The sequence below is a fragment of the Platalea leucorodia genome (assembly GCF_965183815.1).
Source record: "Platalea leucorodia genome assembly, chromosome: 9".
Taxonomy (NCBI): Eukaryota; Metazoa; Chordata; class Aves; order Pelecaniformes; family Threskiornithidae; genus Platalea; species Platalea leucorodia.
The window spans coordinates 29,409,567-29,436,416 of record NC_138831.1 but is presented as its reverse complement, the minus strand read 5'-3'; the positions used below and the strand labels follow the sequence as shown (position 1 = coordinate 29,436,416).

General features: G+C 45.6%; 1 protein-coding gene across 1 annotated transcript in view; it reads left to right on the top strand.

Annotated features, from left to right (window-relative positions):
* The window catches only part of HCN4 (hyperpolarization activated cyclic nucleotide gated potassium channel 4), a gene marked incomplete at both ends in the record, with an annotated part of 107,078 nt that extends 85,901 nt beyond the window's left edge, over nucleotides 1-21,177 (top strand). The window contains 4 exons of the mRNA XM_082321356.1: nucleotides 1,494-1,640; nucleotides 3,648-3,888; nucleotides 5,827-5,991; nucleotides 19,607-21,177. Coding sequence (XP_082177482.1) covers nucleotides 1,494-1,640; nucleotides 3,648-3,888; nucleotides 5,827-5,991; nucleotides 19,607-21,177 — 2,124 coding nt within the window. The remainder of the gene's footprint in view (nucleotides 1-1,493; nucleotides 1,641-3,647; nucleotides 3,889-5,826; nucleotides 5,992-19,606) is intronic.
* Between the last annotated feature and the right edge of the window lie 5,673 nt (nucleotides 21,178-26,850).

Here is a 26,850-nt window from a genome sequence, read left to right as displayed (position 1 = left end):
GCAATCCAAATAATAAAGTGCAGTGTTCATTGCCAATTCTCTGCCTGGCTCCCTGTGGGGAGGTGGTGACTCGCTTGACTTTGATCATGCTGTAGTGATCATGAATATTTACAGCCAGCTCCTCTGCTGCTAGCTACAGACAAAAAGCTCTGGAAATGCCAGGAAACCCCGAGTGTCCCCTCTGCCACCTTGGCTTCTTAGAGTAATTCCTTCTCCTCTCTGGTGCAGATCAAGTTGTTAGCATGCAAGGCAGTGCCAGCACAGACTGTACTGAGAGCAGAGTGACACTGGGGTGTGCAGGGGAGGTCTGTAATGAGCAGAAGTTTGGTAATTAAGCACTTCAGCACAAGCTGCAGTAAAGGGACATTCAGGGACAGATTTACCAGGGAGAAGAGGGGAAAGAGGGATGGCGAAGGGGGAGCATAGTCCTTTTGTCAGCATTATTTAGTATGGTACATGCTCAGTACCAGTGGGTGGGAGCATGACCATTGCAATGCACACACCTTGTCCCTGCAGCACCTTCAAGGCAAGTGGACCCATTTACAGTCCTGTGGCCTTGAGGAAGTGTCATTTGCTCATAGAAAGCACCATTCATCCCCAAATACTGCTCTGGCATCAGTCAATGTGCCCTTGTATTCCCTTCTGAATGACATGATGGAAATGTAAATAATTAGGTAAAAATACAGACAGGTAAGATAGCATGAGTGCATGGGGCAACAGGGACCCAGCAAAAGGTGAAAAAAATCTGGACCTGTGCAGCCCTAAGTGGGAAAGCAAAGGTGCCATCATAGCTTGGCAGACGAGAACACAGAGGAGAGGAAAAGCAGGCCACGGGTACTGCAGCTTCAACCGAATAACTGTCAGATTTCTTTCTGTGTGTGTCCTTCAGTTTGTCTATGACTGTGAACATCCAAGGCAGGACTGTGTTCTGCTGTTTTGTACAGTGGGTTCTTCTGCTTGGCTGAGGCCTCAAGGTGCTGCACATCACTTACTGGTCTACAGCCAGCTGCCAGGTCATACACCCAGGCCACCATTCTGCTGTGTGCCATGGAAAAACCTTCTGTTGAGGGCACATTGTACTTCTTGCCCTTATTCTGCACAGGGTTTGGACAGTCTGCGCTCAGCGTTATTTGCTGAGAGGAGATTCCCAGCTGAGCACTTCTTACTCATCTCTGCTCCCAGTTTTTGCTGTGTGTGTAGGGGAGAACAGGCACCTGGGCTGCTCAGCACCCAGGGAATGAGGAGTGTAACTTGCTCAGGATAAGTTTAAAGGTTAAAATATGGGGCAGCTATTTGGGGAATACAACAATGGTGTCTGCAGACTCCCCGTGTGTTCAGACAGTTGCTCTCTCCTGCACCAAATTTGTCTGCCTGGGCCTGGCTTGGCGTGAAGGAAGCAGGTATGGGTACGGTCTAGCGTGTGCTTGTCCATGAGCGGGCACCATTTGTGGCATGGCCTGGTAATTCCTTCTCTTCTTCTCTCCCCTGCACAGTACAAACAAGTGGAGCAGTATATGTCCTTCCACAAGCTCCCTGCAGACATGCGGCAGCGAATCCATGATTACTATGAGCACCGCTACCAGGGGAAGATGTTTGATGAGGAGAGCATCCTAGGAGAGCTGAGCGAACCCCTCCGAGAGGTAAGGGGGGGGCAGTGAATGGGCAATGCATGTTCCTGTCATCTTCGGCAGCTGTGGAGCTCCCGGTGTGCACTCTCCTGTCTCAGTGCTGTGCAGAGGACACCATCAGTTGATGGGAGTGGTGGGAGGCCAGCTTTCCCATTAGCACTGGTTCTGTGTGTGCTCTAATGTCATGCCCAGCAGAGACAGCACATCCATGTGTCTCAGCAGCCATAAAGGCACCATTTTGCTTGTGGCTGCACCTGTTCCAGTGTTGTGCCCAACTTTCTGGGAGGGCAAGGCCAAGAAGAACATGGTCCACAGCTTGGCTACATCTGTGTCGGAGACAGTTTCATTCAGAGGGAGTGGCTGTCCTACCCATTGGTGTACGTCTGGTATTCCCTTGCCTTGGTCGCAGCAGAAGTCACTCCTGTGGAGAGAGAAACCCAGGCGTTTGGCATCTGCAGGACTCCTGCCTGAGTCTGTTAACTGCTGCAGCACAAGTGATGTCTGACATAAAGGCAATGGGGGCTGCAATATGCAGGCCCTGCCAACCACTCATCATGTGAACAGGTACATCTTGGCACCCTTCTGAGGCCATGGCAATGTCTGGCAATGTCCTCTCCATTGCCACAGAACCCCTTCAGGAGAGCACTCTGGAAAGTGCTTTTCTATTACCTCACCCTTCTGTGAGATCCCTTCCCTCCCCATGCTTACATGCACCACTGCCTGGTATGGCGTCTCAGTAAGCTCCCACCTTGTGCTCCTTAATATTAAGCTGGATCTCATGTATTTATATAAACCTCTATGCGGTGTGCTGGCCTCATCTGTCCCCCATCCATCAGCTGTACCAGCATATAGAGTCAAAGGAAAGGAGGAGTCTCCTCGCAGGACCCACACTTGAAAGGAGTCTCTACAGAAAGCCCGCTCCCCTACCTGAAGCCTAGCAATGCAGGTTCTCCATAGTATATGCCTCTAATATGTTACCCACAAGCACCAGAAGCGGCCTTCCTCCTGTCTTTCCCCCAGGTCTCATACCTCCATAGGATAGAGAAGAGCTGAGGATCTACCAGCCATATATTAAAACTAGTTCTGCCAAAGTCTAAAAGGGCAACCCTGAAAGGAACCCCAGTGAGGAGGAGACAGATGTTTCCCCAGCCCTCTTTCTTCCTGCTCCAGTCGTCCTGATCCTCCTTCCCTGCTTGGCTGGGGAGCATTGTGCTGAGGTGATTTACTCAATATCACTTTCTGCCACTTTCTGAGTCTGAGCTGACATGGCACAGAGCAGCTCCTGTGCAGTGGAAAGTGCTGTCATACCCTCCGAGTGACACCAAGCCACAGGAGGAGGCACAGTCCCTGCCTGCTATATGACAGCTGAACAGCTGAATTGGGTTTTCTTCGTCTGAGGTTGATGATCCAGCCCATGCCTCAGTGACTGGTGGGCACGTCTCCCTCCCCTCTCTTGACACTGTCCCCAGCTGCCCAGGATAATTCTTTCTCTGAGCGCCTTGGCACATTTGTGCTGCTTAATATCTCATTGACAAGGAAGGGCAACAGAGAATGTAGGGCTGCCAAGGTGAGTTATAATGTTTTTCCAGAGAGAAGCCCTGGGCTTTTTCATACAGCATTTCACCAGCGGTATGCACCTCTCACAGTCCAAAGTTTCCTGCAGAAAGAGGTATACTGTGTGTATTTGGGAGGTTGAGGGGTATCGTCCCTGCTCAAAGAGAAAGCATATGAATAAAAGCAGTGAAGCATGGTGTCAAGCTGTCAGCTTCAGCTCGCACTGCTACATGCTCTGAGCATCCAGAGGCCGTTCCAGCCTGCACTGGGGGAGTCAGACTAAGGGAACAGCATTTTTTTTTTTTCCTCCACTTTCTAATGTACAGGTCAAGTGGGGGATCTTCATAGGTTATTAGATGTTGACTAAATATATGTGTGTGTCTTTTCTGCTCCCTGTCCCATCTTTTCTCCCCCTTCCCTCTCTCTCTTCCTCTCTCTCTCTCTTTTGCATCACATCATGGTCAGGAAATCATAAACTTCAACTGCCGGAAGCTGGTTGCCTCCATGCCTCTCTTTGCCAACGCAGATCCCAACTTTGTGACATCCATGTTGACCAAGTTGCGGTTCGAGGTGTTTCAGCCAGGGGATTACATCATCCGGGAGGGCACCATTGGCAAGAAGATGTACTTCATCCAGCATGGGGTGGTGAGCGTCCTCACCAAAGGCAACAAGGAGACCAAGCTGGCAGATGGCTCCTACTTTGGAGGTGCGTGTTAGTGAGTCACCCTTACATAGCGATACCCACTGCGTCCAGGACAAGGTAAGTCCTGGATGCACAGGGATGGCAACATGTGGAACTGATGCCTCAGGCACCTCCTCCTCCACTCTCTGTCTCTGTTCATCTCACCTGTCTTGCAGCTTCCCATATCGTAAATTGTGCAATGGGAGATGACTGGGACTCATGGGCAGTGAAGGAGTCTAGATAATAAATAAAAACAAATCAGAGAAGGGAAACTTAGTTCTTGTAGGTTCATTTCTTTTTGCCCCAAGCAAACTGACAGATTTGTGAAGCTGAGAACCTGAAGGAAAAAATGGAGCATTCTCAATTCTCCAAGCACATTTGTAGTGTTGCCTAGTCCTACTATCTAGCATCTATCATACGAGGTACTGTATAAACATGGAGGAAAAAACATAGTCCGTCATCTCACCAGCCTGTGGCTCAGCAAAATGTCGTGAAGGTCAGCAAGCAAGCATAATGTATCAGCAGCAGAGCTCTGGAACAGTGAAACTAGCATGGGGTCAGAAAAGACTCTAAGAGAAGATTTAGGATATTGCTCTTATGAGTAGCACAGAGACACCCCTCCTATCAGAGCTCTGTAGAGATCTCACCGACAGCCCAAGACAGACAGTTCTCTGGCAGATACATGTTTCAGTACAAGCACTGAATGCACCACAATTAATGACCTACTGAGAGGGGGCAGAATGAAACGTGCCTTTTCTTCTCTTCTATAAGGCCTTTTCTTAATTAAAAATTCCTTATCATGCATTTCCTACACTCTTCTTAGACTCTTAGCTCCTGTGAAACAAGCTATCTGCACCTACCTGGAGTACAAGGATTTTGCATGTCCCTAGCAAGTTGGGTCAGTTTGCTGGGCTTTGGAGTTACAGCGTTGGAGTCAGGATACCCTGACTCTGACAGATTTGATTAAAATTGCCCATGTGTTTTAGATACCATACACACAACTCGTCACATTCAAGGCCGGCACAGTCTCATAAGATCATTTCCTTAGGAAAGCAGACTAATAACGCACTTATAACCTTGTAGTGCTGCTATATCAGTGCTTTGAGATAGACCCAGAATGAATCCTGAGAGTGGTGATGGTGGATTGACACCCAACATACAGCAAAGAGAAGAGTGCTGCCAGTCTTTAGGTCACACCGTCTGTCTTTAAGTGTCTGTCTTAGCTGCCCATACTCTGTGTGTTATCAGTGGAAAAGCAGGACTCAGGAGCTCTCCGCTGAGTGTTCAGGGTGTGCCTGTGCCCAAGTCAGGCATTTATGGTAGAGTCAAGGGCCTTCTGTTTTGTAGCCAGCTGAGCATCCTCCTAGGAGTAGCTGACTGCAGTGTAAACACACCAAGAGTTAGTAGGTGCCACTAACTTGGCTTTCCCTGACAATCTGTAAGCTTGTGGCACATCTACAAAAAACTTTGAAAACTTTGAAAAGACAAATGTTCTGGGTGTGGGGATCAAAATTACTACCAGGCACCAAGGCCCCAGGTCAGCACAGAGCCTTTACTACAAATCTGGAGAGAGAATTAGCTTCAATGAGAGCACGGCTTGACCTTCTGCTCCCAGTGCCCATGAGGACCTGGAGAAAGACAGCTTCTCTGCTCTGAATGCACAAATGATATCTTTGGTAATCCACCATAACAATACTTGACTGGCTAATTAGATCAGCAGAATCTCTGAGATGCAATTGTGTGTAGCAGCTGCCACAGCTGAGCCCCCCTGGCATTTTTAAATGTTTCTGCATAGGCAGAATATTACCATTGTTCATGTTTTCAGTGGGAGTGCAGGTAAAGTCCAGATAGTGAGGAGACTGGGCGGCAGGCAGGACTGCCTAGGAGCAACACTGCCAGGCCTTGTATTGCAGTGGTGATGGTGTCTATCCCCATGTTCTCAGGCTGGGTCTTTCATTCCAGAAATTTGCCTGCTGACCCGTGGCCGGCGCACAGCCAGCGTGCGAGCTGATACCTACTGCCGGCTCTACTCCCTCTCAGTGGACAACTTCAACGAGGTGCTGGAAGAGTATCCCATGATGCGGCGAGCTTTTGAAACTGTGGCTCTTGACAGGCTGGACAGAATTGGTAAGTAGAAGATGTAAGGGTCTCCTTCCCAGTACCTGTTGCCCTGGCACCCCATCTCCAGGCTTAGTCCTTAGTTCCTTTGCTGGAGTTGTGAACTGAAGGAGATCCCAGCCTGTCTCTCCTTGCCTGACTTCAGCTCCTGCAAGGAGCCCCATTCACTATCAGTTAAATCCACATCCTTCTCTCTCTTCCGCTCTCACACACACACATTTCTGCCAGCTCCTGCTTCCGTTCATTTCCCTTTCCAAGAGTTCTTTTTGAAGAACCGAGATCTGCAATCTGAGGCCATCAGGGCCATGCTGGTGAATTCACTAGATTTTGAATTTTTGCTCAGAATGTGTAAATATCCACAGTCTCCCAGATTCAAGAGAAAACAGACTAGACTGTGAGCCCAAAGTCCTGCAAGCAAACCCCAGTATTTCAGCTAAATGTTCTGTGGCAGAAATCATTGCTCAGCATGGGGACTTGAGTGTTTGTTAGAGTGTGACCTGGTTTTGCGGGGATGCTGGCTAGGGTATGACTGTATTGGTTATTGGTATTAATTTTTTTTAAGACAAAAACTAACACCCACGTTGATGAGGAAGAATATTCTTTTCTCGATGCACAATGAAATGCAGACCGTAATGCTCCTTTTTGGGACAGGTTTTTTTCTGGTCATAGTTGACAAGCAACTAGAGAAGCAGGAAGTGCTATAGGGAAGGGAAAGCTTTGAGCGCTTTCTGATCCTAAAGAGACTCTTGTGCAAAGCCATCAGCAAATCACAGCCACAAAGCACCTCCCCAGCTGTCCGTTAGAATCCAACTGTAAATATGTTCAGTAGAAATAGGCACCTGATTGAAAAAGACATGGAACAATTGATAAAAATCTAACCTCCCACAGCCCGAATTAAACACAATTAACCAAAAAGAGTTGAATTGTTATAGCTTATAGTGACCCATCCCAGCATGCTCTCCTGTCCTGTGGGAAACATCACCTGTGCTGCAAACATCCTTGTCTAACTAGAGAAGACCAGGATAATATTCCTTGGTCACAGCCAGAGACGTTTAACACAGAGAGATTAAGTGACTTATGCAAGGTCATGCAATAAGTCTTTGCAGAGCTGAGGACTGAGCATTTCAGAGTCCCAGTCTAACTTCTTTAGCTTCGTATTATACATCTCTTAAAACTGCATGCATTTTCATTGCTTTTCAGAATCATAAAGGTCAGTGCAGGTCTGAATAAAATGCAGAAGGCGAGGAGGATAATGGGGTGAGGGGGGCAGGGAATAAGCTGGCATCTCAGCAAGGGGTGCAGTGCCTCTGGGGCTTTTCATGCCAGGAACATTATATTCTGTGCATCTCATTACCTGCTGCAAATCAGAAAGTGTGACCCCTAAGGAAAAGGTTATGAGCTAAATATGTAGAGTTTGGCAAAGCCCATGCTAATGAGGCCCTAGTGTAAGTGGCAATAGTCCCATCACTTGGGTTATTTAAATTAGACTGAACAAACTGCTAAGAAAATGTAATGTCAGGCAAAACCAGGGATGGACGAGATTGACATTATCTCAAATTCTTTGGCTTTAGATCGTCAGTGCTGCTCAGCTTCCTAGCCTGATGTTCTCTGTGACTGTGTATACAGGTGGCAGGGCATCCTGTGCTCCTTGTCTTTTGCTCTGTGTGCCACTGCACACGTAACTAAAATTCATGGAAAATTCTGAACCAGCATAAGGAACCTCAGATGCTTTTTCCCCTAGGAGAAATTCCCTTCCACACAGAGCTGCAAAATGTCAACATAAGGTCAGAAGGTGACATGGAGCAGCTGGAGTAACAGGCCCTTTGGTGCAGAGCTCTGGCATTGTCCTCCCTTCCTTTTGCCATTCTGCTGACCTGAGACAACATCAGTCCCTATGCCATATAAAAGGCAGAGACCTTCAGAGTCATTCATTGAAAATCCTAGTGCTACCCCTGTTTCCCTGGCAATCAGACTTGAGAGCTGCCTCTTCTCTCAACTTTACATTCTCTACTATTGCAAAATAGCATCTTCATAGCGCCTTCCAACACTGTTGTGCCCAACAGTCTTTGGCTGGAATTTCCCAAAAGAGCCTAAGGGAGTTATGCACACCCTACTGAAATTAGGAGATCCCATGGAAATCCCTGTCTTTATAATTAAGGCATTTCTTCACCTTCCCTTGAAGTGTGCACCATCCAGAAAGAGCAGCACAGTAGCTGTATAACAGCATGTGACTTTTTCAGGAAGTCAAGATTACTGCATTCTGCTGAGACTCTCTCTGAAAGTAGAGGGATTATTCTAGAGGACTGAAGTTAAGGAACAGCAGTTCATGAAAGCCAGGTATGAATAGAAGCAGGACCATATTTTTGGTTCCTGTTACATTCAGCTCAGGATCTGTACACAAGATGGAAGCAAATGGGAGCCTCTTTCCAAGTCAGCGGTGCCTTCACTAACTCACTTTTACTCAGATGACAACATGTCCTTGAGAAGCCCATGCCTTATTGAGTACATGAAATGATTCAGAGGGCTCTATCACTGTTCTGGTACCAGGATAAGATCCATCCAGTATTCGCCCTGTGCAGTGAGGAATCAGGAGAGCAGGGAGAAAAATCTCAGTCCGTCCAGTCACAGTGACTGGAGAGATGTTTACAGGATTACCTGCTATACGGACGATTTGGAAAGAATGGTCTAAGCTTGTCTAGGTAGCAGGGAGACAGGATGAGAATGTAAGACCTCATCCCTTGAAGCAACAGGAGCAGTACTGGTTGACTGGAGGTGCGATGAGGCATTCGCTTTGCAGATCAAATGCAGTTTGAAATCCTGTGGCTAGGCAGAGGGGAAGGAGAGGGGCAGATGCACCCTGATCTGTGTGCCCCCATCACTTCCTGATGGTAGATGGGCACTGCAGCAGCATGAAGGGCACAGCCCCCCAGGGAGCTGTCAGCTACATTGATCGCTCGGCAAAGAGTATGTTGATGTATCCTTCTGACCTCTGTTGTTAATGGGAATTGATATTGGCATTCTGCCTATGCCATGCATGGCTGTGGAAGAAGTTTCCCAGGTGTTTTGCACTTGCAGAGCTCTTTAAAGACTGGAAGGGATTAGTTTCCATGAATTGACTAAGGCTGGGATTCTACAAAGATATTTGTCCTTGCTCAACTCTGCTCTCTGAGTAACTTCAGGCTCTAAAGAACTCCTCAACCTGCAGAATATCATACACATAACTCTCCACAGGCTCAGGGCCTGAAGACTGAGACTCAAGGAAATCAGGCTGAATCACTGATTAATGATCATTTTGTCACTGATTAAATCTTCCTCTTTTTCTTGTTCTTGACCAAGTTGTAAAATTCTTTGTAGTAGTTGTGTGTTGAAATGATTTGTTCATTTCTCCAGTGAGTAATTCTTTGTCTGACAAGCATTCGTGAATCGTCACAGTTTGTGATGTGTCAGTTAGTTACCTAAGTTGCATCATTCTCTTCCTGACTGGCTTTGAAACTGGCTTTCAGTGACCATTGAAGCTTCAAATTAGATTTTCACAAGTATTTGCACTTGTAAAACACAACCACTCAAATGTTCATTGAAAGTAAATACAATACAGGTCGTGAATATTGTTGAATCAAAATTCACTGATGTGTTAAAAAAAAATTGGGGGGCAATTGTTTTCCATTGTTTGTTGTGCTGTAATAAATACCATAAATATCTGTCATAAGCTTGCTTACTATCCGTATCAAGGTCACTGGTGAGAGCTGAAGGCATACTTAAAGACAGAAGAAGTTATTTTTTCATTTTCATCAGGAATTTTTCACCACATATTTTGAAATGCATACACTTTGAATGTCAGTTGCATATGTTTTGATACAAGGATCCCAGTTAACCCAGGATTAAAAATGCCTTGCATTTCCTCCAGGCATTGCAGATGCTAAAAAAACAAAGAAAAGCTAAGACAACACAATACCAGTCTCTAAATATAATTATCTAATATTATTGCAGTACAAGAGTGTCTGTTCAAGATATTACAGTGGTAGAAGTTTTAAAAGCTTTATTAAATAAACAAGCCACAAAAATAGCTGTTCCCAAAGCCTTTGACTGGGCACCCTATTTGTCAGCTCGTGACCACGCTTCTGCAATTGAAATCCTGTTGGGTTTGCAACCCCGCTTGTCTAGGTCATGACTAATACTCTGGGATCTGCTGCCTCAGACGAAGGTCTGGCCTGTGTTAGGCTAGGTGAGCTATGAATGAGAAGATCTGGGCTCTGTGCCAAGCTCTGCCACAGATTCCCTGTTTGTCCTTGTCATGCCTTTGCTCTGTGCCTCAGTTCCTCATCTCTTCTACAGGGAAAATAATGCTAACAAAGGTGGAGCTCAGTCTCTGAATGCTTCCTAGCTGCCTACTCCCTTGTGGCAGGTGCCATGTAAGATCATATGAATAAATGAAATGGACTGAAATGAAACAATATGTACTCAGCAAAAATTTTACACTGTATCCACGTTGTAGTCCCAGATTTGTTTCCTGTACACAGGTGAGTAACCCCCAAAGAGCTGCACATGTGAGATGAGCTTTAAACTGAAAGAGGGTAGATTTAGATTAGATATAAGGAAGAAATTCTTCACTATGAGGGTGGTGAGGCACCAGAACAGGTTGCCCACAGAAGCTGTGGATGCCCCCTCCCTGGAAGTGTTCAAGGCCAGATTGGATGGGGCTTTTGAGCAACCTGGTCTAGTGGAAGGTGTCCCTGCCCATAGCAGGGGGGTTGAAACCAGAAGATCTTTAAGGTCCCTTCCAACCCCAACCATGCTGTGATTCTATGATTTAGTCATAAAGAGAGAGAGAGAGAGAGATGCTTCTTATTTGAGGCTGCTGATACAGGCACAGGTGATGTAAGGATAAAAGTTCCTGTGGCCTAGTTATACAATGCTGGAGTGTGTGTGCTCTGGGAGAAAGCTTTATTTCAAAATCACATGGAATTCTGCCCAGCCCTTTAAGGAGGTGGAATCTTATTATCCAAGTACTGAGCAGGCGAGGGTATCAGTGGCTGACAAAAGATAACACAGGTTCTCCTGTGTTGTGTTCTCTCTCATCACCTGAATAACCCATGGCCATAACTGTTTATGAAGAATCAAGGTTCAAATACCACTACGTGTATTCCTCTGACTTGAAGTCCTCTCCCATCATTTCCAACATTATGATGTGGAGACCTGAACCTGACTTTTATAGTGAGCAGAGAGAAAAAGGCATTTAGAGTGTGATTCATCTTCTCCTAAGGTGGCTGTCTAAAATGGCTTAGGCAAATCACACCCTGGAAATGCTATCTAGCACAGATATGCAGGGTAGGAGCTCGGACTTAAGCAGGAATTGAATATTTGAATTTCTTCTTATTTGAAAATGAAGGCCCAGACTCAGAGTATTCTCTGTTTAGCCTAAGGAAAGATATCAGTGACTCACCAACCATGAGTGAATGCAAATTACTTCAGCTTAATTAAGGTGAACTGGCAACCCTGTTCACCTGAATATGAAGTGCCATTTCTCATGCAACTCTGGAAGGAAAATAAAGCCTAAGACAGCCCAATAGAAGGGATAGTGGGGGGTGGTGATGAGATCTCAGGAGACCTGTCTTTGATTTTGTAAATGACCTTGATGACATCAGTTTATCCCAACCCATGTCTGCCTTGCAGGGTGCAGGTTGTCTGGGAAGTTTGGTCTTCTAGGCTGGAGTCAGTAGTACCACTGATGGATAGTTGGCTAGCTGGGAGACATTAAGCAGACACGAGAGAGTTGGGAGAGTTATAGGAGATAAAATACATTTGTGCCCCATTTCCATAGGTCCCCCAAGTTACCGGATTCCTTTTATATTTAGAGAGCCATGTCCACAGCTCTTTCCTATCTGTGTCAAAATAAAACACCTGTTCAGATAACATTTTACCATTCCAACACCTTTTAAGATAATTATCAACCCCCTGTTTAATTAGATGAAGGAGGAACTGCTTAACAACCACACCTCTAGACTCAGGGGACTTTTCCTGCCTTGAAGGCAGTCCAGTAGCTATCTGCAACCAGACCACACTGCAAAGCACACAGCTGACAGAAAAACAGTGCTGGAATGTCCTGAGTCTTCCGGAATCTGTCCCTGTCACAGCTGTCAGCTCCAGCAGGGCACTGAGAATTGAGTGCAGGAGCTTTGGCTCCAGACGCAAGCACTTCTGCCACTTGAGGAGAAGGCAGCTCTTTGGCTTCGGTCTCCAGCGATAAGTAACAGCCAGGACACCATGCTTCAGGCAGCACAAGGCATCACAGACACTCCAGAATTATACAATTCTTAGACCCGTTCATGGATATTCACAAACAGTTTGCTCTAGATAGCTCTATATGCACAATTTTTTTTCTGCAAAGCTCTGTGTGATGGGCATATCTGTAAAGACTGGCAGGGAAGAGCTTCATTTATTTTAAGTTTTGCTTGCCTGTCGTGAGATTCATCAGATAACATTATTCACAGTGTATCATTTGACCTACAGCAGTTTGGCCCAGTTAAAGGTTGTGTTCTGTCTGTTAAAAGAGATGCCATGTGTTTTGGAAGATATCTATTCGGTTTATGGGAGAGGAGAAGCAATCACTGGTAGGCCTGAGCTGTACACAGAGGGAAGACCTCCACTTGGAAGGACAGACAATTTTAAATTTTTGAACTCATTATTGTTTGTTAAGATGGTAATAAGAAAACAGATTCAGCTAACCTCCCCAGTACAATGGGCTCTACACTGATAAAATTTATTTCCCTTTCAATGTGGCATTTGGCTTTCCTGCAATAAAACCCCTGTGTACAGGTTAACTCCACATAGGCTTGCAGAGGACAGAGCAGGGGAGAAGGAGATATTGTTGTACTTTAAATGTACCACCGGAGTTCAAAGGATACATCTTTAGCAAGAGGGAAATGAAATGGCCGTATGCAGCTGGGCGCTGCCTTGTGCGTATCGTGGCATAAGAGCACACATATGGCAACTACTGCAGAGCAGTTCATCAAGAACTGCACATCCAATTTGTAACGTATTTACAGGAAAAGTTAATCTTTCAGGAAAGTTAATCTGAATTTGTTTCTAGAGCAGATTTGTTAAGTGCACTGAACTCCTCTGTGGGTACTCTTAGAGTTGATCCAGCTGGCTTTGCTTTGCTTCCAAGAGCTACTTCAATTCTGAGCAGAAACCTTTACATGACAGTTAATACAGTTCAGTGTGGGTTAACTTACATTTAAGAGAAAGTCTGGCTTGAACAGGAAAAGAGCACATACACTGGGAGTTAAGAATGATTTTGAAATCTCTGTTCCAGCTAATTTCCCTGTATACACAGAATCTAAGACAGTGGCAAGAGCTGGTGCAGCGAGACCTTCTGACCAATATAGTCCCAGTGCAGAAGAGTTTCCCCAGGGCATAAAAGCAGCTGTGGCAAACTGCCAGTTACTGAGTATGTCTACGGTTTCTTTGCCTGCAGTTGCCAATTGCTGTATTGCTCCTCTGGGGATGATGGCAGCAAGCTGAATTACCACAGGAGACCAACTCAGGATATGGGTAACCCATAGGCAAGGGAGGGCAAAGACCACCTTCAAAGCTGCAGTGTGCTGTGAGCCCTTTGCTGCAACCAGTGATCCAAGCAGGGTGTTTAGTACTCAGTCGTATGAATAATAAGAAGCGAAGACCTGAAAGAAGTAACCATGTGGCAGGGGGCAGCCACTTTGACAGCAGGCCAAGACATAAGCCAGCCTAATAAAGTGAGATTATTTCAAATACATGCAAATTCAGAAAGCAATTTAGTGATCTGAATTCTTAAACTGCAGCCAGTGGGCTTAGACAGAACTGAAAAGAGAAATGAACAGAAAGTCACAGCTAATTTCCCCTGTGTCTGTGCAGAATTTTAACAACAGAAGGCTAATTTTGATTATTTGATAGAAGAATTATTGTTGAGTGCTGGCTCCTTTTATGAAATCACATGAGCCTTTCTCCCTGTTCTTTTGTGTGCTATCTACAGTTGAGGAAAATCTGACTTTGCAATTCTTTATTAAGGGAGCAACCTCTATTTGCTTAGTTTCCATAATTTTACATACCCCACTCCACTTCAAAGCACCAGTAGCTTTGCTATGAACATCTTCTAGGCTCTAAATATCTTCCTTTTTTTTTTTTTTTCTCTGTATTTAGCCTATTGTTGCAGTGAGGAAAATAGGGAGTTTTTAGAACCCAGAGCTCTCCAGTGATGATATTTATTTTTGTCTGACTATGGGAAAACATCATATTTTGTTAGGAGCTATACAAAGAGAACAAAAAAGTCACTTGTGCCATGGAGATCTTTTAGTCTTAAAAGTCCTCCACCTGACTGTAGCTCCATTAGTTAAACTGTCCCTCAGTCCTGTTGAGGAGCACATCCAGCCCAAGTGGCTGCTTGGGAGCCACCCAGTCCTCGCGTCATCAGGTTGTCACACACCACTTGCCATGCAGAAACCCAAGGCAGCTTCTCTCTCCACTGTAGAAAGGTAAGGGGCCTTGAGCTACCTCAGAGTAAGCAAGGGTGGAGAGTTGGTGCATGAGGTGGTTGCAGATGGCTCCTATGCCAGCTCTGTGGCATCTCAGTAAATTTGTAGGGTGCTTTTGGGTTTAGAAGAAATGCTTGGGTGGATTGTTTAACTTAGTACCTTAGACTCTGCTCAGCACTTTAATTTATGATGTGGGATAAACAACATAGAACGAGAAACTCTGTAACATACCACCTCCATGCTTCTGTGATTAGATTGAAGGGGAAACAGGAGTCCCTTTTCCTTTCTCCTAATGAAGCTTCTCACTGGCTTAGCAAGAACACAGGACCCTATTGCAGTTCACTGAGTGTAGCTGTGAGCTGCAGAACATCATTTCAATTAGCGTTACACAGAGCCAAACTAATAAGCCTTTCAGTCCTCTGCTTGCTGTCTTTTCTCCTCTCCTTTTGAGGCAGGTGCTGTGACAATAAATCCAGAGCAGGAAAAATGAATTTGAAACTAAAGCAATTTCATAAATAAGATGATGAGGAGAAATAATTTCAGAACCACCAGCCCAAACAAACTTGCTCCTACTGCCTCATTCCACTGTTGGCGTATGTTTCATGCAGGACCTTAGTCAGACCTGCCAGGAAAATGTCTTTGTCTCACCAGGACTCTGCTGTGTGCCTCTTCTCATCTGGTGCTGGTTGGAAGGAGGATTTTCTCCAGAACCAACTATTAAGACTTACATTGGTGTGTGGAAACATCATGTAAATGATGCAATTAATTAGAATGGTGGAACCAATTAATTTTTCAGTTTGCTAACCAATTGCAATTTTGAAAAATTATTTTGAAAAATTCCTCTCCCCTTCAATAACTGAAAGAGCATTTTCAGTCATTTTTTAAAATGTTCTGGAGCAGAAATTTGAGACTTTCTTGGCAAAATAGAAAAGAAAAATTCTATCTATCTAATGAAACAGTTAATAGATTCAAGCTGGACTCAGGAAAACAGTAAAGTGTAATATAATTTCAAAGGAAAACTGAAATGTTCTGTTTTAAAAACTTAAAAAAATAATCATTCCAAGGTTTTTGCTGGAATTTTTTTATCAATTTGACAGAAATTTAAGGAGCTTTGATCAAACCATTTCCAGTAAATAGTATGCATGTTTGGAAAATGTTAGCATATTCGCTATTTAGTGCTCTGCCAAGGAAACCAGAGTCTGCTGTTCAGCTCTTTCTGTGTTGTCAAGAGCTCCGGTTATGAAAACATCGGTCCCCTCAATTCATCTGTGCAGCTCTGATTAACATCGCTATGGGTTCTCATTTGAATTGAGGGCAGCATTGGAAATTGCAGGCTATTCAAGCACAGACAAGCAAATCAGAAGCCAAAGAGAGGTGACATGGAATTAAAAGAGTGAGATGAGGTGTAATGATGGAAACACAGAGCAGTTGCTGGTATTGAGCTTTTCAGAAAGCTGCACTAGCAACATCTGCTGTTTCTCCTTCTTCTACCCCTAGCCATTCCTCCTCACCCTGGTTTTGCTACAGTCTGTTATCAAGAAAGCAAATGTGGTAAGGTGGCTTTTTTTTGCCTGTCTGCTTTGAACTCAGCATGCCATCTCCCATCCACATCCTGACCTTGCAGTTGTGTGAGATAGCTACAGATTCCCCATGCTGGGATTTGTACCTTCAACTCCAGAAAGAGAACGATTACAGACCTGCAATCTGAGTCCTTTTACTCAAGTGTGCTGGACAGATTCTCTCTTACCTGTCAATTTTATTTAGATAGGTTGTTCCTTCTCTCCAGACTTGGAGCAGTTAGTATTTTCTGCTTCTGTTTAAGCAGCTCTTTGTGATCTAATTTGTTTGTGAGTGCGTATGTGATTCTAGTAGATACCACGTGGATATCACTCTGTGTGTGTGTGCAGCGTGACCCTCTGCATCATTCACTCCCTTTCACTGTATGTTCACTGCAGAAATGCTCTTAGGTTTAAAGGTGACGTTCATGCTCCCTCTGGTGTGCCTGGCTACATGAACAGCAGGTAAAACCAGGATCTGTCAGTTTAGGGAATATCCAGTGCTGTCTATTCCAGTCCGGTATACAATGAAACAGACATTACATGCATATCCTACACACGCACTTTTAGTGCAGGCAAGCTCTCCAGCCCCTGTAATGACATTAGCAGCTCAGAACACTGTTTACCTTCAGGACTGTGTCCTTCCAGGGCTGATGTTCCTCCAAGGTGAGAAAAGAAAGGCCAGTCCATACGCCTTACTGCTTTTTTTTGGAGGGAGTGATTAGCAGTAGGTAAAACACAAAAGCATGAAGCATCCTATAGCACTACCCACAACAGACACATCCCAAACGCACCAGTTGCAGATCCAGAGTCAAAACTCTGTCAGCATTTTAGTGGTTTGGTTTTATGGTGCAGTTCAGCCCGCTGTAGATTGCAAGCTTTACCCACTCCGAACAATCGTGTAGCACTATTGCATAGCACTCAGTTGCTAGAGCCACACCTTGTCCTTTATAAAGAGATAAACGCTTGATTTTAAAAAGTACAATGAAGGAAAGACCCTTAGTGTGTTCTTCCAGTGCTTGACTACTATTACAGTTAGATTGCTCCTTTTTTTCCTGGGCTTGTCTAAAATCATAATATCTCATGGGTCTTTCTGGAACTGAAGGGAATGGTTCTTAGCAGCTTCCTTCATCTGTGAAATTACATATAAATCAGTATCAAGTCACCTCTTCTCTGAGAGAAGCTGAATACGTTGTACTTATTCACTGATGTTTGTCAAGCCTGATTCTTGTGGATATTTTTTCTGTACCTTTTCATGCTTTGCAGCTAGACACTAGAACTGAAACATCATAATGTATGCTTTCCTAGCATTTTATGTGTTAGTGACTCGTATCTCTCTAACACTTTATAATTTCCTTCTTATTTGTGCAACAATTGTTTCACCTTCTTCTGGTGGTAGATTTGGAACTCAACTAGGTACATTCAAGACTCTACCATTTCAGGGTTACTTTTTAGGACACCAGGATACCAGCTACTCTCTTCAGAGTGTCATTAGAGTTCTTTGCTGGCAGATGTTTGATTTGACATTTGGCTGGAGTAAGAGGCGTATCCTTAAACTCTGACTCTTTTATCTGTTACAGATATAAAAGATACACCATAGAGTAAAAAAATCCCAATGATGTGGATGTCATCTATGCACAGAGATGTACTCACATCTGTAGACAAAGATCTGAGATCTGACCAGCATAGAACGGAAAGGAAATTCCTCTGGAATATCACTGGGAACTACTACCCAACATAGCAATCCACTCTTAACCATTCCTTCTTGGAAACTATCAGCTGACCAGTTTAAACTAGAATGCTGTATGGGACAAATTAAATATCATATTGTGGTCTTAGTTGGAAATATCAACAGTTGACTTATCTTGAAAGTTGTGATTTCTTGAAAGCGTGGAGACAAGTTAAATGGACAAGCCCTTGTTTGCAGGAAACTTAATTGACATGAGCTGTGCTGCCAGCCTTTAATTCTTAAAGCATGACATGATTTGGGGGTTAAAATACAGAAAAAGAGGCCCTTGCACATCCAGGCCTCCATTCCATACCTGCCGCTATCTCATGCTCTGTAAATCCACAGCAACTGGCAAGATGCAGTCTGTTTGCCCTGGTCCTGTACAGGAACTAGAAGTGATCAGACAGGAACCAGCAGAAATGAAATTTGAATCAGAGCAGAGGTTTGCTAATGGGTGTGGGGCCTGAGGATACATTTGGTTTAGGAGGAGCGTTAATACAGCTTGTGATCTGATCCAAACTGGCTGGTGCCTCATCTAGAGGTGACCCTTCTACACTCACCCCCTGAGCTTCAGCTACAAAATGAGCTGCGTACAGACATGCAGCCAGGTATGCACATGCACGCACACAGACACACACACACAGAACTTGCTAGGCTGAACCCTTCAAATCCAAACAGCTTCAGTAAACAAAAGTGAAAAGGAAGCCCATAGGTAGGTGCTGTCATCAATTCAAACTGGCATATGTTGTTAGGATAGAGGACGCTTGAAAAGGGAAGAAGAGGGATCTAATCCACATTAATTTTCTAAGAAAATCATTCAAATCAGCATATACCAGCTTCTTATAAATCGATGCTGGCACAGTTACGGATTTGCACTCTGTTCTGAGAAGCTGTTATGCAGAGTACCTGTCCACGTCAGAAATCCTCTCCTTTGAGAAGGCATTTGTGCTCTGGTGAAAGGGCATCACTGGCAGCATCTCGTTCCCCTGCACTGAATGGTTCTGTCCTTCAGTCCAGGAGAGTGCATCCCTTCAGTGCCAGGTGCACTCTCAGGCCAGACAAACTCATTATTCCACATTTTCCAGCCCATTGAAAGGGCAAAATGCTGAGCTAATATTTTTCTACAGGCTAGGAAGTCCAGCTGGAACATGACATTTGCTAGCCTGCAGTTTCCTTAACGTTGGGGCTAGAAGGGCATGGCCAAGTAAGATGGTAGCTGCAGCATGTCTGAGGTCTCTTGCTTGGGCCAACTGAGCTTTTCCAGCACGTAAAGTCCTTCTGTCTCTTATTCATAGAGAAATTTCCTTTCAACTAAAAACACATATTTGACTCCAGAGTGAACAAGTTGCATGAGACAGATGAGGAAGAGGTGTAGCTGAAGGAGGGTAGCTGAAGACTCAGGAGACTTCACTGGACTTACATTTTTGAGGTTTTCCTTTGAAAACACAGAAAAATTACAGCCTTTGGATTTATTTTCTTCTTCTAATGGAAGTTCAGATTATAAGGTGCAAAATGGGAATCTTCCAGATTCATAAGCTTTGCTACCAGTCTGCCACACTTATCAAAAGTGGCTTTACTGTCTAACTAAGAATATGTGTCCTGTCAGGCACATTTTTATGGGATCTTGAGGTTTGTTGATCACACCACAAAAGCAGAAGATGTGATGTTTGTCATCTTGTTGCTGGAGCACAGAGACTGTACACAGATCCCATAATGACAGTGGAGAGGAGACAGTGCCAACAATTCAAGGAAGGTCTGGCAGGAAGCTTTGAGGAAGCCTCCCATGCTTTGACATATCAGAATGACTCTTTCTCTCTTTATTTTCTCTACAGGCAAGAAAAATTCCATTCTGCTGCATAAAGTCCAGCATGACCTCAATTCGGGTGTTTTCAACTACCAAGAGAATGAGATCATCCAGCAGATTGTGCAGCACGACAGAGAGATGGCACACTGTGCTCACAATGTCCAGGCTGCCGCCGCCGCTGCTGCTGCTGCCGCATCCACACCCACCCCTGTCATCTGGACTCCACTGATCCAGGCACCCCTGCAAGCTGCAGCAGCCACCACTTCTGTCGCTATAGCTCTGACCCACCACCCACGCCTCCCAACAGCCATCTTCCGTCCTCCGGTGTCCGTCTTGGGTTCCTTGGGACAGCAATCCAACCAGACTCCAAGACAGCTGAAAAGGCTTCAATCTCTAATCCCATCGACTGGGCCTTCTGCCGTTGGCTCTCCCTCCAGTACTCCATCCCAGCTGCACACACCAGGAGCAGAAACCCCTTCGTCCTCTTCCTTCCACATCCAGCAGCTCGCAGGATTCTCAGCTGCTGCCGGCTTAGGCCAGTTCCAGGTGGGATCCCCTCCAAGTGGCTCAAGTCAGCCGGGTTTGAGCAGTGCATCCTCAGTGGGACTGAGCCAGTTCCAACATGCACCTTCTGGATCACCCTTAGGTACAGCTCAGCCCATGCAGCAGCAACAGCAGCAGCAGCAGCCAGCCCTTTCCAGCAGTGGATTTGGGCACTTCCAACAAGCCACAACTAGCTCCCCATCAACATCACTCACCCAGCTTTCGTCAAACTCACCCCCCAGTCTTCTCAACCAGTTCCAGCCCACCACAAGACCACTGCAGGGGGGACAGTTACAGCAGCTCTCGGGCAGTGGGACTTTGGGGGGAATGAATCAGTTCCAGCCCCCTCCTTCTTCCAACTCTCCATCCTCCAGCCTAAGCCAGCTGGCGCAGGCCTCTGGTGGGCCGTCCTCAGGCCTGTGCCAAACACATCCAAGTGCATTAGGATCTTTAACTGGAACAATAGCCCAGCTCCACCAAGAACGGCCGCCTTTTGCCTCCATGTCTCCACTACAACAGTCTGGTGTCGCCTCTCCCTGTTATACCCCTTCTGGCCTTAGTCCTCCTAGTCAGAGCCCAGTTGCAACAAGAACTTTTCAATGTGGCCCTTCTGGGGCCTCAGGCTCTCACGGATCTCTGCTCCTGCCTCAGACCGCCAGCCCACCTCCACAGATCCTGCAGTCCAAGAGCACACCGCCTGTGCCACCGGGACGTCTGAGCCAGGACATCAAGTTGATTTCTGCTTCCCAGCCATCTTTGCCCCAAGAGCTGGCTCAGACACTGAGCCAAAGTTCTCCTCATTCCTCTAGAGAATCTGTTTCCAGCTTCTCTCCTTTTCCTGGTGGAGGGACTGGACTTCTTGGGAAGCCTTGTAGCTCAATTCCTGGGCGTGTGACTTTACCACGTCAGATGTCCTCAGGTTCTTTACCACATCCGCTGGTGTTTGGGGCCAGCGCTGCAGGCGCCGCTTCTCTGACTGCTGGTGGGCGGAAAGAGTCCATAGTGCTCACAGGGGATCTGGAACCTGTCAGATCCAAACTGCCCTCCAATTTGTGAGGACTCCTTCTGAGAGCTGGTTATGTCAGCCGTGCAATTCAGTTCCTGATTAGACTTTCATGAATAATTTTTTCTCCCCCCCCCCCCCCCCGCCTTTTTTCTCCATTTCTTTTGTTTAGGTTTAACTGTGATTAGAAACAAACAAAAAACACATGAAAAACAACAAAAAAAGAAGATAACCAGGTATTCTTAGAGCTATAGATTTTTGGTCACTTGATTTTATAGAGTATTTTAATACATGGAACAAAAGGATATGAGCAAATTTAATCCAACGAGGTAACGCACAGACAAGGCATGTGCCTGAGCTGGAACATATGAATGATCAGCCATAGAAGCCACCAAAAAAGGTTTTCCTGTTGAGACAAAGATCCGAGGTTGACGTGGGCCATAAAAGGGACCATCAGGTCAGGCCTGTAGCTGGTGTTTTTAGAACAGCGCTGGTTGGCCTCAGCTTTGCATCGCTTTGCACCAGCTGTGAACCTGGCCCGCAGCACCTGTTTGTGGGGGGACTTGGATGGCTCACTGTGCGCATCAGAAAGTTTCACTTCCTCCCAGGTTTTCTCCTGTGATCAGCAGGTTGCAGAGGAAGCAAGAAGGGGGGCGAGTTTCATTAGTGCAGTCCCCTCTAGGGATTTCAGAAGGGCTGAGTTTTTGTTTGGACTCCATCTGAAGATGAAGGTGACCAGGAGATGGACAGGCCTGACTTTAGACGCTTGTCTCTTTCTTATTCCACTGATGCTCTAGTGGGAACAAGAAACAATCCCTTGTAAGTCACAGGGAGGGCAGTGAATATCCCTTCTGTATTTTTGTAGGCGTCATGGATGTGGGTTGTGGGAGAAGTCCCATTTCTCTGCCAGCACGCCAGGCAGCTGGCCTCAGCCAGCAGAAGAGGCCAAGCTTCAACCTCTCCATGGTTTGGAAAGCACGTGTGCTGCCTTCCAGGTTGGGGCATGCAAAGCAAGGGGAGGGATGAAGAAAGAGGCAGCACTTTAACCTTCCCTCTCTCATTTTAATGTTTCAGTGTCCATGGGCTGACTGCTTTGAAGTGAACCGGGTAGTATAAGATTGAAAAGTGGGGTGCAGTCACCCCAGCCCTCTTCCTCCTTAGCCCAGGGAAGTTTGAGCTTTGAGGCACTGAGGGTAATACTGGTGCCCAGCCAAGAATCCTCCAGATTTGCAACTATGTTTATAGAGTTAAACCAGATTAGACCAGAAATTTGGCCAGCCATGGTCCATGCTTCTCCTCTGATGGGGGAATTGAAATCGTTTGCTTGATTTCACCAGCAATAACAGCCTGAACCTGATTGGCTTTGGTCTCGCCCTGCAGTTGCAGCATCACTGGACACATCTGGGGCCTGCCAGGCACCTTGAGCTGGATTTTTTGGGCTCCCCTGATATAAGGCAGTCAGAGTGGGATGAAGACAGTAAGGGGCCCTTGGGTGCGCACAGCACTGAGAAGCTACAGCCTTTACCTCTACAGCAAATGTCTCCTTCTCTTTTACTTTAATCCTTTCTTTCTCTTTTGTAGTTCCTTAGGCCAAGAGGTGTCTCCAGCCACCTCACTGTAAAGAGTCAGGTGCTCAATTTTTTCTAACACGTGTTAGAAACACATGTCCAGCCTCCCTCTGTTTCCAGCTATCATGAGGTCCTTTCAGCCCTCAGAGGGAAAGCAGGACTTCACGCAGCAGTGCCAAAAAACTTACTATTATCACAGTAACGATACAGGTCCATATAACTCCCTCTCTTACCTCCTCCCAACCCAACTCTCTCCCAAAACACTGGCTGACAGTTGTTTTTTATACCGAATTGTTTGCAAAACTCTTGACATGTGCCTGTATCTTGAATGTTGCTGCAAGCATTCCTGGGCACTCCTGCTTCAATGTGCTTTGGTGGCTCAGAATTCAGATGTAATCAGCTTTGGTCTTCCTTAAAGGGTCAGGGGAACTCTAGAAATGTTTTTTCTACTAGCTACATACAACTATATATGTGTGAGTGTGTGTGGTGGGAGGGCTGCGTGTGTGTGTGTGTGTGTGTGTGTATAGATTTTATATATATATCTATATATACACACATGCTTTTATATATATAGTATATAGTTATACACATATGTAGTCTATGCACAAGTGTAAGCACGCACACACACACATATATTTATATATATATATATCCTAGTTTTAAAATACATGTCAATTTTGATCCTCCTGTAGGACTGATGGGCAGGTGACAATTATAATATATAGATCCTGCTTTTCCAAATATGTACAGGTTCATCTTGAAACAATCAGTTGATGGAATTGAAGCAGACTCACAGACCCTCTTATATTTTCAAAGGTATGAGGCAGTTCCTGGAAGGAAGACTCACAATATCCTTTTAAGTTTTGTCTTTGTTTTAGCAATCTTTTTTCCCCATATGCTAGAGGGCCCCTAGAATGAGAATCTCAAGAAGCTGGGAGCTAAGCTGTTTGGGTCTGGGGTATCTCATATAAGCAGGTGGGAAAGGTCTTCAGCCCAGCAATGCCAAGCCCTCGTGGATGACTGTCCTGTGACTGCTGCATTGGTACTTGAATCTCAACAACCCCTGTGGACACTCAGACAAACGGAGGTGCACAGAAACACCCTGAGGGCTGTCTCTGGTAGACGTGTGTTCCATCCACCAGTCTGGTGAACATGCTTCTTCGGTTGGGTTCCTTTGCTTTGTTTTTCACGGGGATATTGTTTGATTTTCCAGTTCTTAGCAGTGCAGTAGCCAATATTGAGTTATTCCGACTGGACCCCAGTCAACACTAGGCTTGTCTCAGTAGGTGGAACTATATTAATTATTATTGTTATTTTTTGTTTTATTTTGGGGGGAAGGGAGGGAAGAGTTCTAGGGGTGGGGTTTGCAATATAAAATACACAATAAAAACCTTAGTAAATAAAAACATGAAAAACCCATCCCTCTGACTTGCTGTCTGCTTTAAGCGTTGAACTTCAGGCAACATGAGATGGGGTTTAAAGAAGGAAAAAACCTTGGGTGGCATTTCAGTCCTCTCTTTCCTGTTCAACAGAGAAGATGCAGGAGTTTCTCTCCCTTCCCATCTGTATTTTCCTGATGTCTTTAGAGCTTCAGTAGTGTGTTTACCTGCTGCCACCTCACACATTCTTGTAGGAAGTGTGTATTAAGCCATTGACAGTAAAAGTTTAAAACTTTTGCCTACACTTGAATTTTTAACAGTACAAAGGAGAAATCTGGTAGATTTGCAAATGCGTGTATGAAAATCCTTCACATTAATGGCAGATATGGAAACTCTGGCTGACTTTGCGATCCTTGGAGAAGAGCCTGAGGAGCCCTACCACAGGATACAGACCTTAACAACTTGGAATAGGGACTATCACAGAAAGCGGACAAAAAATGGGAGGAAGGAAGTAGCTGTTTCGAGGTCTCAGACTAAGCTGAATGATGATGCCGAGGTCAGGACCTGAGGTATTTTAGGAAGGTAAAACTAGCCTCAACTCTTAGCTTTCATTTCAATCCTCTGATGGCCTCTTTGAGTCTTTGTCCAAACCCACTCTAGGGAGTATGCACAAAATGTTGATAATTTGGGTCAGTAGCTCACATGGGAGCTGTATGGCCTTGTGCTCTTTCTTCGTAGCCAAGAAAACATAGGGCAAAGCAGCCCAGCTCCTGGAGTGTGTCCTACAGGCTGTGGCAGCGAGATGCAGCTATGCACCATCCTCCCTGCTCCGTCTCCTCCAACCAATTGATATCAAGAGCCTCACCTCTGTCTTGCTGATAGTCTCACATTCATTTTTCCTTCTCTGAAATCTCATTTTCTTCATATCTTTTCATCCAATGGCTGCATTTAGCCCTCTGACATGTGTCCAGCCTCTGAAAGACTCCAATTTGCTAACACGTCAACAGTGTGTCTTTCCTGCTGAGATGAGAACAAGGTCCAGGACCTTCTTTACCAGGACTCCCAATGCCAGAGATGGCAATAAAGAAAAAAAGGAGCCCAAGGGCCATGAATGAAATCAGTATTTTGCAGAGAAGGATGCACAGACGCACACACACTCCCACTGACACAGCGCAGCACAGGCTAAGTCCAAGCAGGACACTCCTTTTCTCTTCCCTCCTGCTTGTGGTGGTACAGGAAAATGGTACCATCAATCCCTCCATCAATTCCCTGACCTTGTCTGGCTGTAAATGAGCACAACTGGTGAGGAAAGAGTAAACCAAACATTTTAATCAGAAAATGCCATTCCCTTGAAACCAGATGGCTCTGCCCTGGTAGGTTGGTTGTCCTGGAGTTTCAGTGAGGGACGTTCAGGCAGTAAAATGTTTGTTGTGCCTTTCAAAATGAATGTCTGTACCAGTTTTTTTTATTTTGCATGCCATTACTATTACAGAGGAAACTGGCATTGTGAGTCAGTCCTGCCCAACCAAAAGTTTTTTGGTTTCTAAGCTCAAGCCTACACTCAGAAATCTGCAGAAATTAAATCAAGCCAGTTGGGCGCATTGTGAGCAATACTACCTCTCCCCCTCCCTTGCAGAGGCATAGACTTAGCTGAACATTGCTTCTTGGGCAGGAGAGAACAAAGTGGAGAAGCTGGGACACACCAAGGTCCTGTCCCCAAGTCACAGCTGAGCACTGCCTAATTTCAACACAGACCATCAGTGCTGAAGTCTGAGGTCCCAAGTGTTTTCCCTGTTTAAGGTGTTGGGCTGGCAGGCCTCAGTGGACATGCACGATGATCCTGTATGTATGTGAGCTGTCTGCTATCAGTGCCACCCTCCCTGATGACCCTGTTAGCAGCACCTCAGTGAAGCTGTGGGGAAGCCGAGGGTCTGGCCTGCCCAGGGCTGTGCTGTGATGAGAGCTAGCGCAGTGCTGGGGCCTTTCCAATGTCCCCAGCCCTGTCCCTGCCAGGCTGTATCCCTGCCCCTGCCTATCTCTGCTCCCAGCAATCCCAGGGAACTGCTATCTATCTGGATTGGCAAGGTGTCTTCAAACAAATCCCTTCACTGTCTGCTTTCTCCCTGTTGGTAAAAAGAGGATGAATTTTCACACGAGTATATGCATATTGGTTTTATCACTTCAGCTGTTTGCAGAGGCCTCAGGCATTTTGTCTCACCAATTCCAGCACACTGAGCCTGTGCCTAAGCTGCACTTTGACTTTAGGCTCTGATTTTAATAGAGCTGAATATGGTGCCGTCTACTATTAGCAAATTAAGGGAAGAAAATCCTAACTTGGGTCTGCCACTTACAGTTGCAGGAAAGTAGATAGATTAGATAGATAGATTGATTTTCTTTTAAGAAGGCATTGCAAACCAGCTGCCTTTCAGCCTCCAGCTACCAGCTGACCCTAATCACCAGCAGTGACTGTTCTGCTCAAGTCCACCTTTTAGCAGGCACCTGATTAGAAGAGACATTGACTGAAGTCTCTCAGAAGAGGGAGATGCTCTTTTATTTTAATGGAGGAGAAACAACAGCTTGATATAGGTTAAAATGGGAGCTTTAGCCCAGCAAATGCCAGGCCCTTTGTAGGACTTCCACTGAGTGACCTCTTGTTGGCATGGGCACTGCAGGACCCAGCTCTCCTGCCCTGTGCGCGGGGCCGGCCACCTCCTCCAGAAATCCCCCCGCCAAGGCGGCCGTGCTGTGTGCGCCCTGCCCTGCCCACCAGGAAGGGAAT